This window comes from Botrytis deweyae (genome assembly GCF_014898535.1).
Source record: "Botrytis deweyae strain B1 chromosome Unknown BDEW_002, whole genome shotgun sequence".
NCBI classification, from domain to species: Eukaryota; Fungi; Ascomycota; class Leotiomycetes; order Helotiales; family Sclerotiniaceae; genus Botrytis; species Botrytis deweyae.
The window spans coordinates 1,612,841-1,632,416 of record NW_024066209.1 but is presented as its reverse complement, the minus strand read 5'-3'; the positions used below and the strand labels follow the sequence as shown (position 1 = coordinate 1,632,416).

The 19,576-nt window shown below is 42.9% G+C and overlaps 4 protein-coding genes across 5 annotated transcripts; 3 read left to right on the top strand and 1 right to left on the bottom strand.

Moving 5' to 3' along the window:
* Positions 1-920: 920 nt before the first annotated feature.
* Positions 921-2,666, top strand: EAE98_001181 (uncharacterized protein; the record flags this gene model as incomplete). 2 transcript variants are annotated; one of them, XM_038948798.1, is made up of 8 exons in its annotated part: positions 921-1,074; positions 1,211-1,220; positions 1,310-1,333; positions 1,399-1,543; positions 1,599-1,904; positions 1,953-2,080; positions 2,141-2,417; positions 2,574-2,666. In XM_038948798.1, the coding sequence occupies 8 exons, from the start codon at positions 921-923 to the stop codon at positions 2,664-2,666; spliced, it is 1,137 nt and encodes a 378-aa protein (XP_038815064.1). The 2 variants fall into 2 exon arrangements, with proteins under 2 accessions (XP_038815064.1, XP_038815065.1); XM_038948799.1 differs by having other exon boundaries at positions 2,141-2,666.
* A 1,336-nt stretch (positions 2,667-4,002) lies between these two features.
* EAE98_001180 (uncharacterized protein) lies at positions 4,003-6,166 on the top strand (the record flags this gene model as incomplete). Its single annotated transcript, XM_038948797.1, has 3 exons — positions 4,003-4,009; positions 4,098-5,465; positions 5,559-6,166. The coding sequence occupies 3 exons, from the start codon at positions 4,003-4,005 to the stop codon at positions 6,164-6,166; spliced, it is 1,983 nt and encodes a 660-aa protein (XP_038815063.1).
* A 641-nt stretch (positions 6,167-6,807) lies between these two features.
* Positions 6,808-10,882, bottom strand: EAE98_001179 (uncharacterized protein). The gene is made up of 3 exons (XM_038948796.1): positions 10,430-10,882; positions 9,894-10,364; positions 6,808-9,785 (listed from the first exon to the last, which is right to left on the bottom strand). The coding sequence occupies exons 1-3, from the start codon at positions 10,598-10,600 to the stop codon at positions 7,644-7,646; spliced, it is 2,784 nt and encodes a 927-aa protein (XP_038815062.1). The 5' UTR covers positions 10,601-10,882; the 3' UTR covers positions 6,808-7,643.
* Positions 10,883-11,259: 377 nt separating this feature from the next.
* Positions 11,260-12,907, top strand: EAE98_001178 (uncharacterized protein; the record flags this gene model as incomplete). The annotated part of the gene is made up of 2 exons (XM_038948795.1): positions 11,260-11,851; positions 11,907-12,907. 2 exons carry the CDS (start codon positions 11,260-11,262, stop codon positions 12,905-12,907), a joined length of 1,593 nt encoding a protein of 530 aa, XP_038815061.1.
* Positions 12,908-19,576: the final 6,669 nt, after the last annotated feature.

Below are 19,576 nucleotides of genomic sequence, written 5' to 3'. Positions count from 1 at the left end.
CTGAGTATTGCATTGCGAGATGTTGATGTCGAATACTGGGTATTAGTTGTTTTGGCTGACCACCATTGGACGACCTGTCTGAAAGCTCGTGATGGAATCTATCAGGTACAAGACTTTTGCTTCTAGATTTTGATTCAACCTTTTGCCTTCAAACAGAAGCAAGCGCTAAATGATGCCGGCTTCTCATATTCCTCAAATCCCTCATCTACTACCAGCACTACTACTACTACTACTACTACTACTAATAATAATAATTGTAGCTAGGTTCCTCGTACTATGCAGTATCGTAGATACATCTTAGAGCATTATTTTGGGGGCTGATGCGTGAACCCACGACGACTTTCCCATTCGTCCAATAATCACTCAATATTTCTCTTTCCCTTGACCTCAATTCTGTCTAAGCGGCGAATTGAACAAAAATACATGCTTCCTCCTCACGCCGCCTTAATCTCTCAATATCTCAACAATCATAACTCCGTAAGCTGTTTGCTTGATCACATTTGAGAGAAAACTAGCAAGATCCGTCTCCACTCAATTGCTTCTTGGGATATATCCCTTGTCTTGGGTGACGAGTACCAAAGGAGTACTTGATCGTGTGCTTCCCCACGTCTCTTTTTAATTTTCCTTGAATCAATACCTTTTTACTTCATTCTCCATTGCATTTCAATCTTGATCTTTTCCGCATTTTGCATTGGTACTCTCTCTCTCTCTCTCTATCTTCCCCTTCCTCTTGTACCTCTTTGCTTCACATACAACGGCAGCTTCCGAATTCCTTCTCTCGATATACAATTCGATCATACATCTCTTGGCACATCCTTTCATCCCACATCCACAATTTAGAAAAGCCGCGCCAAGACGGTTGTTCAACCCTGTCCAAATTGCTTTCTCGTAAGCTGATCACCATATCGCCATAATCGAAAATGCGCATTTCGTGGATCATCACTTTACCTGGACTTTTGTCCATTGTGTCGGCGCTGGCAATTCAAAAACGAGATGCCGACTTTTACAGTGTGCGCACGCAGTTACACAAGGACATGAGCGGAAGGAGAGGTGATCCAAGCGAGAAATATTTTCGTGAGTTCTTGTTTTCTTCCCAAAGAGAGTTTGTTGTGGCGGAACCTGCGACTATGGACCTGTCCGAATTGTCCGGTCCATGATGATTAGAGTTTACGTTTAGTTGAAACCCAGCTAACGGAATTTTCCCTAACAGATGAGAGTGTGTACGTATTTCTACCATCTAATTATAATGTGGGATCGAGGGATTTCGAAGTCAATTTGGAATTCAATGCTAACACGGCGAGGTCAATAGCTTCCATCCGCATTACGATGGCCGGTATGTAATTTCTATGGAATTCTTGCTACAGTGCACAATGGCAGAACCTAATATTATCCGTATAGATTTGCCGACAAGCAATTGGGCTATAGAGAACGCAGACAAGCACTTTCGAATCTCATTCAAACCTACCTAGCTACTTTCTCAGATATTGGAGTGGAAACATGGCTCATGCATGGTACTTTACTCGGCTGGTGGTGGAATCGCAAGGTAGGAACGACACTGCAAATATTCCGATTACTTCACAAAATCTCACAATTTTTAGATTCTACCATGGGATTCCGACTCCGATGTCCAAGTTTCCGAATCTTCGATGCACTTTCTCGCCTCTTACTACAATATGACTGTCTTCCACTACAAAACCCCGCGCATTCCAGAAGGCCGAGATTATATGCTAGAGGTCAACCCTCATTATATTAACAGGGAGCAATCGGACAAATTGAATGTCATTGATGCACGATGGGTCGATACTACGAGTGGCTTATTCATTGATATCACAACCGCCAGATATAATTATACTCATCCTGCCGGAGAGGGAATGATGAGCTGCAAGGATGGTCATGAATATAGGGTAATTCTTTTGGTAGTACGATCAGCTGGATTGCGCTAATAATCACAGGATACATACATCTTTCCATTGCGAGACACCTTCTTCGAGGGAGCTCCAGCCAAGATTCCTTTCGCCTACAAAGAAATTTTGGAGGCAGAATATCATGAGAAATCATTGACCTTGACTGAATTTGAAGGGTATGTTTGATGGAATCACAATTTTCACCCTGGAATATCTATGCTAACTTAACCAAAAAGCCACCACTTCGACGATGATAAGATGGAATGGATTCCCGTGATGCAAGATACTCAAGTACCAATGGAACCACAAAAGGAAGCTCAGCCACCACCAAAGACGGATGCACAAAAGGCGGAGGAGGCGAAGCAAGCCGCTGAAAATGCGAAGAAACTGGAAGAGGCCAAGAAGTTGGAGGAAGCCAAGAAGTTAGCAGAAGCACAAAAAGCTACAGAGGAAGCTAAGGAAAAAGCGAAGCAAAAAGCCGCACAGGAAGCTCAACAAGATGATACATCACCCGTAAGCAAACAACCAATCAAAGAAGAACAGCCAAAATCACAATCCCATGATGCATCCGAACGTCCGCCAGCTCAGCGAGCCGCAGAGAATAAGATATTTACTGCAGCCGAGAAAAAGGCCAATCAAGTACAAAAAGCTGAAGACAAACGTAAACAGGACGAACAAAAAGCCGCCGATGCGAGACAGAAAAATGAGGAAAAGATGAAGGGAGAAGTTAAGAAAACTGAAGGTTCCACGTCGGTCTCCTAATCATTTTATATTTCCAAACGGTCGATACAACCTGTCACCTCACGGCATTCGAGCTTCATTGAACGATTTCGTTATTCCTGGCAGAACGAGGAGCCAATTTTACGGACCTATAGGATAATAGTTTGCTACCTTTTATTTTCATTTCTTTAAATTCGCTAGGCGATTTTACTTTCTTCGCTATCATTTCTTCATTACATCATACGATATTCTTCAATAGTTCCACCACAATCTGGACTAATGAATTGAAAGACGACAGAGTTCTGGATTCGGATGATTACGAAAAGAAACGGCAGTATATGGATAACATGGCGCGCCAAAGCTAGGGCATTTGCATATAGTCGGGATCTGATTTGGCGTTATATTCCCCTCCCAGATATGGGAAAGTATTGTATCGGATGGAGCATTTGACCGAAAATTGTATTGGTGGCGCAAGGAGTTTGATGTCATTGAGTATGATGAGTTGAATAGATCTTACTATGAGAGTTGGAGACGTTCAATTTCGCATCTACTAGAATTTGAATAATTTCTCAAACTTAAATTTTCCTTATACCAGAACTCCCTCCTTTGGATCAAATCTATGATTTGTGAAGGGCAATGAAAGTATGGACTGAACTGGATTGGGCTGTCTCTTTTTATTGTAGTGGCAGGCCCTGAAGCGTGTCCTTGAATGATCTGCAAACGTATAAGGCTGCAAGCGCAAGCTTAAACCCCTCATCGAGATTGACATCCGAACCGAACCGAATACAGATAGTCCAAGGGCTATCAAACACTTCGATACATCGGATGTGCGGCCAAACACTTTCCACCATTCCCATTTTGTTGTGTAGTAATCATCTCTGAGAATATGCGTTTTTAAGTGGCCAGTTAATATATTATCAGACTATCACATGCAAATGCAAGCTTTGAAGAAAAATCATCAAGTGAAGTAGAAAATCCCCACTATGATTTTAGGCGTTGTCTCTCCATGTGGATCCTTCGCATACATATGTCTTGACTCGCTGGCCAGGTTCTTGATAGAAACAGGGATAGCTGTCGGAAAACCTTCCTAGGCGGAAAAAAATTGAGGAGAAAAAAGACCCTTCAAGGTCGATAAGGTGTGATTGTACCCATAACTCCTTCGGCAGGGAATTTTCAGGCTTATCGATGATGTTGATTTTTTCAAAATTATGGGGTTGTGGGTTGCTACATGAAATGGATGAATTGTATGAGCTGTTGCCCAACTTACTCTATCTTTGTTTTTATCTTCGAGGGCCAAGCGCTCGTTATAATTTTGAACTTCTTTCTTTCACAGTCAATTTGATATCAATTGAAATTTTGGTGTTATTTTTTCCCAGCCATGTCTCGTAAGTTCTACCCCTTCATCCTCACCAACGCAGAAATTTCTGTAGTTCTACAAGAAAATTTCAGAGCTAATAGTTTTCACAATACCAGCTTCAGATGGCGAAGCATCCACCAGCCAGCATAACTCACTTCCGATTCCCGAACGAAGGAACTCCCAATATGAAGATCCGCACGGTACAGCTTTAGTTGTAGGAATTGGATCACAGCCTCGTCGCCGCTCAAATGTATCTGGACGCTTAGCCTTTCGCGATAGTGTGCGCGCGGAGGATCTGGAGAGTTTAACGAGGACTGCCAGTGTTATTAGTGGACATCAGGATGCGTATCTTGAAGCGCATGGGGAATTGTCGAGAGAGGGCGATTCTGGGAAAGAAAAGGATAATACCACGATATCTTTTCCCAAAGCTGCAAAACCGGGTCCTATCAGTACGATCAGAGAATTACCTAGCGAATTTAATACACCATATTCGACTCGTCCGCCTTCTCCTTCTTCGGCGGTTAATACGCCGGGTGTGCATTCGCATCGAAATGGTCAGGGACTTGCAAATGGAAGCGGAAGTGCTACTCCACGCGAATATTTCGAGCTGCAAGTCGAAGAACCATCGAGGAATCTGCCAGAAACTTCATATCCGGATATCGGCAGTGTGAAAAGTCTCCGCGGTGCACTCATTCTTCTCATAACATGCGGAGCACAACTTATGGATAATGTTTTCATGACTGGAGTCAACATCAGTTTACCCGCCATCCAAAAAGAATTCGGAGCCAAAGCAAGTGATTTGCAATGGTTGATTAGTGCGTACACATTAACCTTTGGAGGATTCCTATTGTTAGCTGGTGTATTGAGTGATCGATTCGGACGCAAACTTATTTTCTTCATTGGGATGCTGTGGATTTCCATCTGGACAATTGCAAATGGTTTCGCCACGTCGTTTATCCAACTTGCTATTTTTCGCGCGCTGCAGGGAATCGGAGCCGCGATGACGGTTCCTTCTGCGGTGGGAATTATCTCTTCGTATTTTGTGGCTAAAGATCGTACGATTGCGTTATCGTTCTTTGCGGCTTCGGGGGCGGTGGGATTCTGCGCGGGACTAATTTTTGGAGGCTTCTTGACGGGGAGTCTGGGGTGGAGATATCTGTTCTATGTTTCCGCTGCGTTGACGGGGATTTTGGGAGTCTTGGGTCAGTTTATCCTGCCGAAGGATCGGTTGGAGGGACAGGAGAAACCGAGCTTGGATTTGTTGGGCGCGGGATTGTCGACTGGGGGACTTATTCTGCTTTCGTTTGTTTTGTCGAGTGGAGGGGTGTATGGATGGAGTAAGGCTTTCATCATCGTTTTGTTGATTCTCTCGGTCACTGTTTTGGGAATTTTTGTATACGTGGAGAAGAGAGCTTCGCATCCGATTATGCCGCTTTCGCTTTGGAAAATACAGAATTTTGCTGCGTTGTGGATTTCGGGGTTTGGTATGTTTGGAATTTTTCCTTTTGTCTCTTCTTTCTCCTCTCTACCACCTCTCTCATGAAGTGCAATTTTACATACTAACACGAACTCCAAAGTATGCTACGGTGGCTACCAAACCGTTCTCTACTACATCGTCCTCATAGCCCAAGAGATCAACCGCCTCTCCCCCGGCACCACCGCCCTCTATTTCCTCCCTATGGGCGCCACCGGCTTCATATTCTCCATGTCCGTCGGCAAGATTCTCGAACGCTACAACACCAAATCCGTGCTTCTCATCGGCATGCTCATGATGATGGCATCGCCCATCCCCGCCGCGCTGCTCACCTCAACCTCCACATCCTTCTGGTCGCACGTGCTCCCCACCTCTCTCCTCGTCGTCGCAGCCGTCACAATCGTCTACTGTTCCTGCACGATTATCCTGCTGAGTAGCGTCCCGGTGAGCGTCAAGAGTCTCTGCGGCGGCATGATCAATACCGCGTTTCAGATTGGGAGCGGGGTGGGATTGGCGCTCGCGAGCGCGGTGGTGCAGGCGGTGGATATCGATAAGGGGAAGGGAAATCTCGAGCAGTATAGTACGGGCTTGTGGTTTTGCGTCGCGTTTGGAGGGGTGGGCTTCGTGGCGAGTGCGTTTGGAGTGAGGAATTCTACGGCGGATGGGTTTGGGGGGAGGAGAGCCGGGGGCGAACAGTTTGCTATGCATTGAGGGAGTGGGAATGGTTGGCTGGCTGAACTTGGATATAGATATGTGGTTTGAGTCATGAAATTGCTCGAGATATATGAAATTGATGATAAATGGTATTTTTTTTGTTATCGCGGGGATACGGGTATGGATATCATATAATAAACATAACGAAGATAGACGATTTTCATATTTCATAGGTACATAGCTATAGATAGGTATAGGTAATGGAAAACAAACACGAATTACGAATACTGGTACATACATACAGAGAGTGTATTGAATATCCCAATAACTCCCAATTTGATAAAATAAATTTCTCTCTCCAACTCCATTCGTTGAAGATGAAGATGTAGACGAAGAGATCAACTGAGTTGGACCGAGCCAAATAGCGAATCATCAGGAAGACCTAAATTCAAGTGAGAAGTGTAGCCCAATCTTTTTTGCTCCTATACTATAGCAAATTTGCAGGCGAAGTTTCTTTGTATAAACCGGGATAAAAAAGCGCAATTGCTCCAACTCGTAGTAGACTTCATAAGATACCTGCTTCTTTAGTACATCAACAACACATTCACATGTCAAGGACCCAAGATACAAGTCCGACTTCGAACGCATATAGAAGCACATGTCATCTCATTCTTGCAGTTAATGAATCATAGCCCTGGTCGAGTTTTCAATTATTCCATTTTTGTTACGCTAAATCTCTATATTTCCAGGCGTGAAATACACACCGACACCATGCATTCCTATAATCCTATGCACAAAAAAAAGAGAAGAGAAATAATTGAATGCCGCTGGACCAAAACTCCAAGACCCTAAGATATATGTATAAAGGGAAAGCCCCCATTTATCCCAACCCCGAGAACCTTCCAATGCATATATAAATGCACGCACAATATCCGAGTCCATGCTCATATATTCATTAAGAAATACAGATACCCCTTCCGCCCAGCCATTGTACCAGTAAGACAATGACCACAATTAAGCAATTAATTCGTCCGTGTTTTCACTTATATAAATTGAAGGTAAAATCCAATTTTTGCGCTGGACCCCAAAAAGAGCGCCGCCGTGTAATATGTCCAATGGTTCTCGTGTACTAATTATGGACAAGGATGAAGACACGATGCTAAGTCAAAAACAAAGAAAATGTAACAGGTGCACCTCGTGAGGTTCGTTCAATTTATGTGCGTGTTGTTGTATAAAACAGTCGTTCGTCATGGAAAGGGCCTGAAAAGATTGCTTCGGGACCTTTTTAGTTGATATAGATTCGATCGATGGCATCGATACAAAAGGAAGATGGTTTCTTTTTGCAGCTGAGAATGGTAGCAAGAATCGTAGTCGGTGGTTTGCCAAGTTTTAGAAGGTAATACAAGGCTATTGGTTTGGGTGAAGGTGCTAAACTTGAAGATGAAATGATAAAATGAATGTCACAAACACGGACAATGATATCAGTCGGGAGACTGGCCATCATGACGAGAATGATGGAATGTTTCGAGCCTAATCACCCCTCAAACTCGTCATCGCCATCTTCATCATCACCACCTTCCATAGCTGTTCTTAAATCAATAACGCTTTTTCGAATCCTCTTTCCCAATGTAATGGGACTCCTTGGATCAGCTAAAGCTTGATACCTTTCATACTCTGTTGCTGGCATTTGCAACTCATCTTCATCCTCATCATCCTCGTTGGCATCATCAGTATTTCGAATAGCCTTTGGAGCCCGGCGAGCTCGAGTACTGGGTTCACGTGGTGGAAGAATTCTTGCAAGAGGTCCTTTAGCCCTCTTGTTTATCTTGATTTTTGACGATGAAGCCGAAATAATAAGAGGGCCCTCGGAGGGTGCTGATGAGGATTTGGCAGGGCGACCTTTACGAGCCTTCTTGGTAGGGGAAGCACTCGGAGCTGTTGGCGCGTCAGAATTGACTTCAACAGTTCGCTTGCGCTTAGTTCGGGACGATGATGGTGAAATGATCGGATGTGCGGCCGGAGTTGCCTCCTTCTTGATGATTGGTTCATGTGACGGGTCCACTTCTTCATCCTCCTCAATCGTTGCCTGTTTTCCACGCGGCTTCCGTGCCTTTAGTAATTGAGAATTAGCGACAGGGGTTTCGCTCGATCTACTATTACGTTTTCCTCGTACAGCTTTCTTGGGGGACTCTTGAATTGAGGTTGACTTTTCGACAGATACTGCTGCACGATTTCGAGTAGCTGTTCGAGGTTCACGTGTTAGGGTCTGCTCATGGGTGGAAGAACGGTTGATTTGACGATTACCATAAGAGGAGATAGTTGACTGCGATGATGAGCTGTCGCGCCTTGAGTTGATTGCCTCAGTTGCTTCTGAATCCGAGTCGTCATCGTGCTCGGTTGTCGGCAATATTGCATTTTCTTCCTCAGTTTCAGCACTTGGTTCGACATTAGCTTCCTTCTTGACCCGACCACCGGATTTGGCTGACTTGGCTGGTTGCTTCTTTGGTTTGATAACTTTAGCCTTTGGCTTGATAGGAGGTACGATTGCCGCAGGGGTCTCGGATACTGCTGTAGTAATTTGTTCTGCGGGGTTTATAACGTCAACAACAGCCACAGGAGCAGGAACGGGAAGCGGATGCTTCCGTGGCCTACCACCTGCATGCTTCTTTTTTACAACCGGTTCAACAGGCAATTCTTCGGCGATTTGATTGACAAGTAATTCGGCCGATTGCTGTAGTTGCTCTTGTTCGGCTGGTAGGAGATGTCGAGAAATATCTTCGTCCTTAATAGATTCATCTTCAAGTATCGTTTCATCTTCGCCAGATGCAAGCTGAACATCCTTAAGCTTTGACAGAGATTTTGGTGGCCTTCCAATGGGCTTTCCCGATGGAAAAGTTCTTCTGATGGGGGTTTGACTTCGGCTTTGTTTTCGAGGAGACTTAGATAACTCTCCAATAGCATCATCAAGAACTCGAACCTTGCGTTGTCGTTTTGCTGGTAAGCCGTCCGATTCATCCTCTGGTGTACTTTGATCGTACATTTTCCTCGTAGCCATTCGCTGAGCTCGACCACTTCTACCTTCACTCATATCTATTTCACCCACACCACGCTTTCTAGAGGCCGATGGAATTGGTTGCGCACCAACATGTTTTGGATGGGAAGAATATTCAAAGCCGTATACCTCTGCTTGCTTCATATCATCCCACTTTGTGGGATCTATTAGACGTCCTGCTTTTCTTTTCTCCGCTTCTATCTCTTCTTTAGTCAATTTAATCTCAGGTAGTGGCTCGTTGAGAAGTTTTAGCTTATTTGACTCTTTAAGTTCCTTTTGCTTAAGCTTTTGCTTCTCTTGTTCTCTAACGAAAGCTTGTCTTTGAAGTTTGGCTCTGAATTGTGGGTCCCGAAGACTTTCAAGACGTAGACGAAATTCATCATCTTGATGATACTGATTGATGAAAGCTGTCCATTCCGGAGTTTTTGATTTCAATTCCACTGCGTAATGTTTTGCAGTAGCCACCAGGTCGTCTCTGTCCAATTGCTCGGCAAGTCTGTCCGCCTCTTCTAAAGCTTTCTCGGCCTCTTTTTCGGATTGAAGTCGTTCTTTCTCCTGGGATTCATATGCGTAGATTTCCTCATCAATTGCATCAAATTCCCTTTGCCAGGCAGCTAAAACAGTCTATGGAATTGTTAATCCTGTTCTTCTACCCCACACAGTACAAAGCACGATATTAAATGTAACATCAGAGAGGAAACCAGGGGAAAATAAGTAGCGACGGTGACTTACTGTGCTCACAATCGCAGCTCTTTTGTACAGTTCATCATATGGCATTTCGCTAGGATTCTTAAGGTATTTTTCGAAGTGCTCCACCGGGGAAAGCTTGGGATATTTGAACTTGAGACCAATATCTGGATCATTAATATCTACATCATGTTCTTCATGGCCTTCGGCTTGATCATAGTAGTCGAATTCAGAATTTGGATCGATATATGGTTGAATCCGATCATGATCTTCTGGATCGAAATCTTCTTCGTCGGCGTCAGCGTCAGCGATGGCAATAGCAGGCTCTTGAGCTGCATTGTAGTCGAAATGCAAATCCGGTCTCGCCCCATCCTTATTGGATAAATATTTTGCTGAAGCATATGCATTCTCAAGTGAAGTAGGAGGTGGTGATAGAGAACTACCTGATGTAGTAATAGTTCCTACTGATTCCGCTGTGGATGGTCGACTGCATGCAGCCACGTGACTACGAAAGTCCTACATTTCATGAGCACCAAATGATTGACGGGAAGGAAGAAGGATTTATGTAAAGAGAGACTCACCATATCTGATAGTTCTGCAAATGTGTTACTGCAATTGGGGCATGTTGGGGTTGAAGAAAATGATGTAAAAGAACTAGATGAAGTTTCTTGAGACTCGGAAGAACCAACTCCTTTCTCAATATGAGAAGTAGAATCTTGAGTCGCAATAGGAGGAACTTTAGTTCGCGCCATATTGAAGAGAAATCCCAAGTTTTCTCAACGAATTGATTCGAAGAAAATGAAACCAACACGATGTGTTGTGCTGGCTCCAACCCAAAGAGTTTCGAGTTTTTGTCCACAAGGTCTCAAACTTGAGTTTTGCAGCTCTATATGCAACCGGAAGAAAATGTATACCAAAATATTTTGAGGAAAGGGGTACAAATTGATTTAGAAACTTTATAGGAAGATTAGCAAGAGATATTGATGATCAACTACATGCTATTTTTAAGACATAAAGCTATTGTTGTTCAAAAGTATCGTAGTCGGTCAGATTCTCATTTTACTGCTTTAAAAAGGTTATTTCGATTCAATTTGGGGTTTGCGGCTGTCGTAAAATGTTAGATGGCGGTGCTCGGTGCTTGGTGCTTAAACGCCTCAACTGTGGCTGGAGCCAATCACATGTCATTCTAAGGTTACGTCAGCCTTGCCCCATATCATGTTGATGTTGAGACCTTTATTTGCTTTATCAATAACGTCAAAATAGTGCTTCGAGACAGATGACAGTCAAAGTAAATATCACTTATTATATCATTCTTCTGACGGGCTCACTCATTCCATAATCAGCAAATACCTTCAACAATCATTCATCCTCTGATACTGCGTCCCAATTGATACACAACTCACTCACAATCATGGCTTCAAAGAAATCAAAGCCAGCTCCAACTGATGATGAATTGAATGAGCTTTTGGAAGGCATTGATGAAGTTAAAGTTAAAGCACCTTCTTCCAAGGGACCTTCCAAATCACATAAAACAAAACAACCGTCTCAATCAGAACAAGATTTACTTGCGGAACTTGAAAACCTTGGAGCACAACAACCAAGTCGACCACACACACCACGAATTCAACAAGTGAAACGTTCAAATACAGCGACTCCTCCACCAGCTTCTCGCAGAAGTGAGGACAGATCAAGCGAGGAGAAATCTGCTTTGCCTCGAAAATCTGTTGACAGTACTCGATCATTCCATACTAGTTTTACTCCTTCCGCAACTAGTAGCGATCTTCAAGAAGCGGAAAAGAAAGCTCCAATTTCTCAGCCTGCTACTGAAGCCCCTTCAGCGGGTGGAGGATGGTCATGGGGAAGCGTCTTTGCAACAGCAACAGCGACAGCTAGTGCAGCGGTCAACCATGCTCAAGCTGCAGTGAAGGAAATTCAACAAAATGAAGAAGCTAAACGATGGGCAGAACAAGTTAAAGGAAACGTTGGAGTTCTTAGAGGCTTTGGTGAGATTTTGACTTGAAGAAGTGGCAAGTGAAGAAGTGCTAATTGAAATTGCAGGTGGTGAGTTGACATCTAGAGCTCTTCCAACCTTTACAAACATTCTTCATACTCTCGCACCACCTATTTCATCCCACGAACGACTCCAAATCCACATCACCCATGATTTCATTGGGTATCCCTCTCTCGACCCTCTCATCTATTCTACATTTTCTCGTGTGATGGCTCAAGTTGAAGGGGGAGATCTGCTTGTCATTCAACGTGGCCACGAATCCACAGCGCGTCGCGCATCCGAAGCTGGTTATACTGGAGGCAATGCAGGATGGAGTGATGGACCGTGGTGGCGCGTAGGAACCGACAATCGTGATATTGGCTCCGTTAAAGGACTTATTGAAGGAACGAAACTCGTCCGTGTAAGCGCAGAAGCCTATTCGAAGGAGTATTTTGATGCGCATGGTGGGCTCGAACTCGCAGCTCAGCGAGCTACTGAAGATCTTAGCGAATCAAATCCAGTTCGCAGCAGCGATATTTTCATGGCCGTCCAAGCGATTACTCATGAAGCACCAGAAGATTTGTTTCAGGGAGGTCCAGTAAAGGAGGCAGAAGGAGGTGTGGTTGACGAAAAACCAAAACCGGATGAATTAATTTCCTTCGCTATTTACCTCCAAGATCCAATCCATAGTATCACTTTCTATACACTTACCCAAGCCATTCCTGCTAAATGGATTCAATGGCTCGATGCTCCAGCTCCCTTGACTCCAACATCCACATCTTCACCCTCTAAAGAAAAGTCCGGTTTCTTTGGTACAGAATCAGAGAATGCGCATGCAGGATTACCAGAGGAGATTCAACAAATTATAGAGAGTGGAGGAGTGGACCCCCGTGAATGGGTTGCAGAATGGGTGGAGGAGACATTGAGTTTGGGTGTGGGTGTTATCGCACAGAGATATGTGGCAAGGAGGATGGGAGTTGGCGAAGGTGGTATTGGTAAGGGGAAGGCTAGGATGGAGGAAGTACTTGGCGATGGAGGCGGGGAGGCAGCAAGAGCGGGGTTGATCTGATGGAGCTCAGTGATATGGAGAGGAAAAGGGGGCAAGGGGAAGGAATGCAGTATCCGCGGTTCTTACGAGTAATATGATATGATTGTTTTGGGCGTTTTGATTCTTTCGTCGCGTCACGGCGTAGTCATACTTAAGGATGGTTTGGTGATAGGATGTTTGAGGTCGCGTTAACGAAACAATGCATACATTTTTATCTTCTTTTCATGGGCGGATAAGGGAATGCTATAATTTCTGTATTGTGCGATACTTGCAGTTCTCTTCGTTTGATTTGCATTTGCTTCTGATGATTGATATAACAGAATGAATCCCAAGATGCCTATCCATCGATCCATCAGTTCTCACACACTAAACGATTTGGAGTAGGACAAGCTTGGAGAAGAGCACAGTGGTTGGTGCTGAGAGTAGGGATCCAATGCGATTGAAGGTAGATATAGGGAAACGTGTGTGCGGTATGAGTAATCATGTATACATGCGAGTTCTAAAATTAAAGGAATGAGCTTGCAGAGTTACAAGTAAAATGAGACTAATTATTCGGTAGATGATTTTGAGATGCTTTGATGTTGTGAGATGGGATGGGATGGGATAGGATGGGAGTGGAGATTGTTGGATTAGGTGGGCTGTGTATAAGAAATAGGATTGCATAGTATAATAAGTATACTAGGTAGTTCAAAGATAAGAAGATTGTGGATTGTGGATTCGTGAATTCGTGGATTCAATTTAGATTCTCCAAAATCTACTAAATTTTGACTGCTTTAGTCGTTTCCAGATGTTTATAATGGGTGAAGGTTGGTTAGTATTCTGTCTCGTAGTATGGGATGCTGAAGATGGATGCTGAAGATGGATGCTGAGTTACTAGCTGGGTAGTTGGGGCTACATAAGATGGATTGGAAGGCTTCGTATATGGTGGTACTTCAGATGGGATGGGATGATGGTGAGTGGTGGAAGTATATGTGTCTGTATTTGTGTCTGTATGTGTGTCAGGGTATCGATGTTGGTATTGAAACTGTGAATACTTGATCGATGGCTCTTTCTCCATGCTTCCTTTCATTGTATAAAGCATTCTTCCTTTGACATTTTTCGATTTTCGTTAATTTTGATTCTCGAGGGAGGATTGGGTTGGGGTTTGGAAGTGGAAGTGGAAGTTGGGTAAGAGAGGGGGGATGAAGAGGGGGGAGAGGGGATTGATATAAAGAGGTGTATGGATCAGAAGAGTGTAGAATTTTATAGTGTGCACCTCTGTTTCGCTTTTCTGTATGAGAGATAGAATGTGTGATTTTCTCTCTTGAATTGTATTTTAATTCTATAGGATTTGTAAAGGATATGCAGATAAATTATGCTTGGTGGCACAGGAGGGAAGCGTAATTGGAGTGGGGAGGGAGATATAAAGTTTGGATTGAAAACTGAGGTTTTTACTTGTGAAATATAGAAATATAGACAGAAGGGGTGATTACTAGCTGTGATCATTGTACTCGTAGTATAGAGATTATCACAAGTAAAATGGGAATTTCCTTGCATTTGGAAGTCGCTGGAAGAGATGATTCCGACATTCGTCAAGAAGAGTTTTGTGAATAGGAAGTAGAGATAACATTATAAAAGTATTAGGAAGACATACGAAAGTACGTTAAATAGAAGAAGATACTAGTTACAAAGGGAAAAAGGTGGAAATGGAGTGTGTGAAAGCGAATGTGAGTGCTATCCGTATAGCAACTTCGATGCCGTGAATAATATAATGTCATCATGATCACATGTTGGACAGTATGGTTCTTTGAGTATGATTATACTTATCTGATATAAGTACAGGTCTGGAGTTTGAGAGTAGAGCAAGTAGAAAACTATGTATGTATCACTGTTTGACTAGGTAGGTATTGACCAGAAGTTGGAAGTATAGGGTAGGGTGCTGAGAAAATGGAATAGAGAATTATATTTCTCATCGGTATGATGAATAATACTATAGGAATTTCTTATAAGGAAATCTTTAAGCGAGGATAACAAGGGCAGGGACAATGAAAGAGGTCATCCGTAGAGCTTAGCGAATATTAAAGATTGTACTAGTTTCTAGTGGTATGTTTAACTTCCCGTTGATTGATTACTTTAGTGAGGCACTAATCATTGCTAGACTGAAAATGGAATAATATAGTAAATTTGCATATCATTGTTTTCGTATACTAAGTGGAATAATAAATGAAGCAATAGGGTCTCTTTTCTTCAACATCTGTTGAGTATTTCCTCTGATATATCCTCCAACGAAAGCTATCCTGTCCTTTTATTTCAGTCTGATCAAATACTCAGCATGAATAAGCGAGACGAAAACGTTTGTTCGAAGTATCTCCAGCTAGTCTTATCACCCTTGCTAGTATGTTGTGGCAAAGTAAAGCAAATGAATATGCTTTGGGTTCAATGAAGAAGTGAATATGTATGAGGGTATTTTCATCCAAGTGGAAGAGTCGAATAGTATCGCTGGGATCTTCTGTAGTTAATGTTAACATTCTTTATGAATCAACTTGTAAAAATAGCACGACTGGTATCTCGAACTCCAGTGTGTTGCGGTGTGTAGGTAGATGGGGATTGATAGCGTTCATCACCTGTGACATCTTCTGTCAAAGATTCAAAGTATGGACTTCGGGCATCGAGGATAATCCAGTAGTAAACCTTGAAGCTTGAGTATGTTGTGAGCTGTGAGGAGGTAGTATTTTGCAAAAGTTCGATTCTCTCCCTCTTCCTTGACGAGTCATGTGGAACCAGCTAGTTGTAATCTTGAATGTATCCGTATTGCTGCAGTTGATGAAGGGATCACTCCATACATGCAGCGTCAAAGATCCTGCTGTTGAGTTCTGGCCATGCGTTCCTAGCCATCCGACTCCCGACCGTTTCCGGTATTAGTTCCAGTTTTTGTGATTCTGTCGTTTCGCCTCTCGTGAATGGTATCAAACTCCTAATCAACGCCAACATCGGCGTCGACCTTGGCTCTTTATAGGAGTTACTAACATCATAACGCAGGTAACATCTCGCTAGAGCCCCCCCCCCCCCCCTCCCCAGAGTGTTGGATCTCCCAGTCAAAGGCCCATGGGCGTAATTCCTCTTTGTAAGTTATGCCCCTTCGCTTTCCTGATGTATACCATTTCAATAAGATGTTGGGAATACATTGAAATCCGTGGCTTGTATAATCACGCTGATTAAGCTGCTGTTTCAAGTTGTCTTAGGTGTCCGGAAATATCTCAGAGTTTTTGCAGCCCCATTGTCGACATCGCCTCGCCTTTTATGTCGCCAGCAGAGGTGCTGCTAAAGCGCTAAGAACTAGAAGACCTCAATGCGAGTACATATCCCGCATCATAAACAATCGAGACGTGAATTTGGTCGAGGACAAATTCTCTTGAGTAATTGAGTGTAGAAACTCAATAAAGATGAAAGAAAGTAGATTGGAACACACAAACGCCCAACTCTCGGGGGGATCTCCTCTTTAAATATGTCAGAGAGAGATGACGTTGCTCTTTGCTTGCTGATCTTGAATCTTTCTTTCGATAAGCTAGCATCTGGTTAAACTTTAGTAGACGATTAGCTACTAGCTAGTCATAGATAGAAATTCGATAGTTTCCTCAAGGTTGACATCTCGGCAAAGCGGAAGTATAGGAGTGTCAAGCAAGCGAAGGACCCGAGATTTGATATATTTCCCGAGGTCATATTTATTACTGATGTAATAAGTGACATGCCACTTTTTCGAGTGATTATCACGATGAAATCCAGCCCCGGGGCCATTTGAAATAGCCCAAATTCAAATAAATATCATGGAAGAAAATCTGTCGATCAGCTCCATTCTGGTAGCCAGAGTGCAATCAAATAGTACGTATCGACTCTATATCAATGTTAGTTATGCCGATAAATTCTCGAAGCATGATGTAGCGTATAACCGTAGTTGACGCACGAGAACTACAAAATGGTGAGATCAGATGAATGCTTGGTTTGACTCAGAAGACAAATGACTACCATTATGGTTTTTCAACTACCGGTATGCTCATGTAAACCGTCGCCACGTTAGAGTCAACGAACTCATCAAAATTGAAATTTTCCAAGCATACTATTACCTGACTAGTTATCTTCTGTCTTTCAGCCATTTGTCAGAAATGGATGATGCTAAGACTTGAGCTAGTGCGAAGCCACTGATCTGTGGAATTACTACGACAACCTAATAAGTATAAGTGACGTCTTTTTTCGAACCCCACATAACCTTAGTTGTAAATGCCAGCTTGACAGACGACGTTTCAAATCTTGGTGAATGGAAATGTGATTGGACTGTTGCTGATTACAATTCTACATACTTCCTGGAACATGTGTATACTAGGAGTTTCCATCCTTGATCTGGTTGAATATATTTGCATCTTGAAATGATACTAAAAATAGATATATCTACGATAATCTAGCTTCAAATATTGGGTAGACTTATCTTTCGTCGAAGATCTGGGGAAAAGCGATCGTCACTAGCACTAAGTGATCTAGAACTCGACTATCTACAAAGGACAAATAATGCAATGGAGTTTGGTTGAAAAAATTTGTATGATAATATCAATTTTATTTCTATAAATAGATCATGTCTTCCCACTCATTATGTTTTCTCAACAGCAGTCAAAAGTCAGAGCTCCGAACCTCCCTTTCTCAATTCGCTTCTCTAAACAGAGCTTCTCCATACAATCGCCGCGCGAACCGACGACCACCACACATCAATACCCATCACATATTATCAGCATATCAGCCAAGGATGGCCTAGAGTGGTATTACAGACTCAATGCACAGTCACCGAGAAGCCGAAGTCATATCTTCTTTTCATATACAACTCCATCAACAAGAAACAGAGTCAACTTACATCTCAGGCAAGCTACATTGCGTTCTACTTTGTGATGGAATATCGGCTGATTACAGGCATGTCAAATAGGAGAACTGGCATTCCTGGAAACATTTATCGATAATCTCGGCGATCACACATAAACCAGACCCATACGAACCGTCGTAGCAACTTGCTATGACCACGGTGCCTTTCATGGTGCGTAAACATCCTGTGATTGCTGCATGCATGCATCTAATTAGACTGCGTTGTTGTTATTGGTAGTTCCGAGCTTGATTGATCTTTTGCAAGTTGCTTGTGGGGTGCATGTAGCTGTGCACTTTGAATTATGCTGTGCGTTTACAGTACTTGGTTTTTGTAAGTTGTTACAGCATTTATATGTCTTAATGTCTTCAACCCATCCGCCTCGACGTAAAGCCAGTGCATTTACCCATGGTGACTTGATCCCGCTAACTCGTTGGAGTGGGCAGGGCGAGTACCATGTCGTACCAATAAATCGTCGAGGAGGGGGGTGTTGACGAAATATGGAGCTAGTGCTTAGGTGGGACTGGGGAAATAGATTAAATACAGGATGGGACTGGCATGGTAATCATGAGGGGATAAGAGACCTGAAGCAAGAAGGCTTTTTTAATGACGTATGTAAGATCTTGCATGACGTCAATTGCATCGAAATTTATTAATCAAGACTCAAGAGCTAACCAAAATCGATAGATAGATGTTTGATAGGGGCTTAGGAGGGACGGAGGGGCGTCTCCACTAGGCCGTGCCGACCGATATTACTTGTATCATTTTTATTTTGAAGGACGGACTGGGATTCAAATGTCTACAAGCTGGTACTCGTAGATGGAATTCAAATAAATAATAAAGAACAGAGTACGAATGCAAATTCGACCGACGGACAAGACCTATCTATGATCGGTACCTTTTTCTTTCTTCGGATAGACATTAGATCTACCCCGTGTTGATATACGCAGTAGATATATGTATCTTATATAATCTCAAATCTACACAGTAGGGCTATATAAATCGATACCCAATGGGGGTAGATACCTACCCAACAGGATTACCCGACCTAGGGACCTAGGTAGTAGAAACCTAGGTATCTAGAAGAATGCCACATCTATCTATCGATTTATATAGGTAGGTAGGTAGTAGTAGTGTAGTGCCCTACTTGGTATTCATTCGATCTATTCACTCATCAGGGCAACTTGACAGCCACAGTCAATCTACCGTCTAGCCATCTACCGGCACCGACCTAGCCATCCACCAATTTACCTACCCAGGTACTACCTGCCTCCTCAGCATCGTCATCACTCACATATGGGATATAAATCTAATATCGTCTTGACTGTGTTGTTTGATTTCTCCCTAAATCCCTATCACTTGTTACTTTATTTATCACATAGCCAATCAATCAGGTCACCCACAGACCCTCCTTGACGGATTTTAATTGATTGGAATTTGGAAAGCACTAAAACAAAGGGAAAAAAATAATTCATCGTCATAAGTACATAAAACCAAGTACATTACCCTAGTCGGCCGTCATTTATCATCCCTCATCCCTCATTCATCCCTTACGAGTATCCCTCATACAACCGAAAAAAAAAGTTCAAAATATCCAGAAAGAGAGTCATCTGTTTGATATTGACATACTCGCTCACTCTACCTACTACCTACTACCTGGTCACCAATCCTACCTATTATTCTACCTACTTTCGATACATTCAATTCAAAAGTACTTTCTACAGTCTTAAAAATTCACATTTACAAATTACACTTTTGGGTCACTCCCTTGCTTGATCACCAATCACGCTTCCAAAATTTCCGATCCTTGC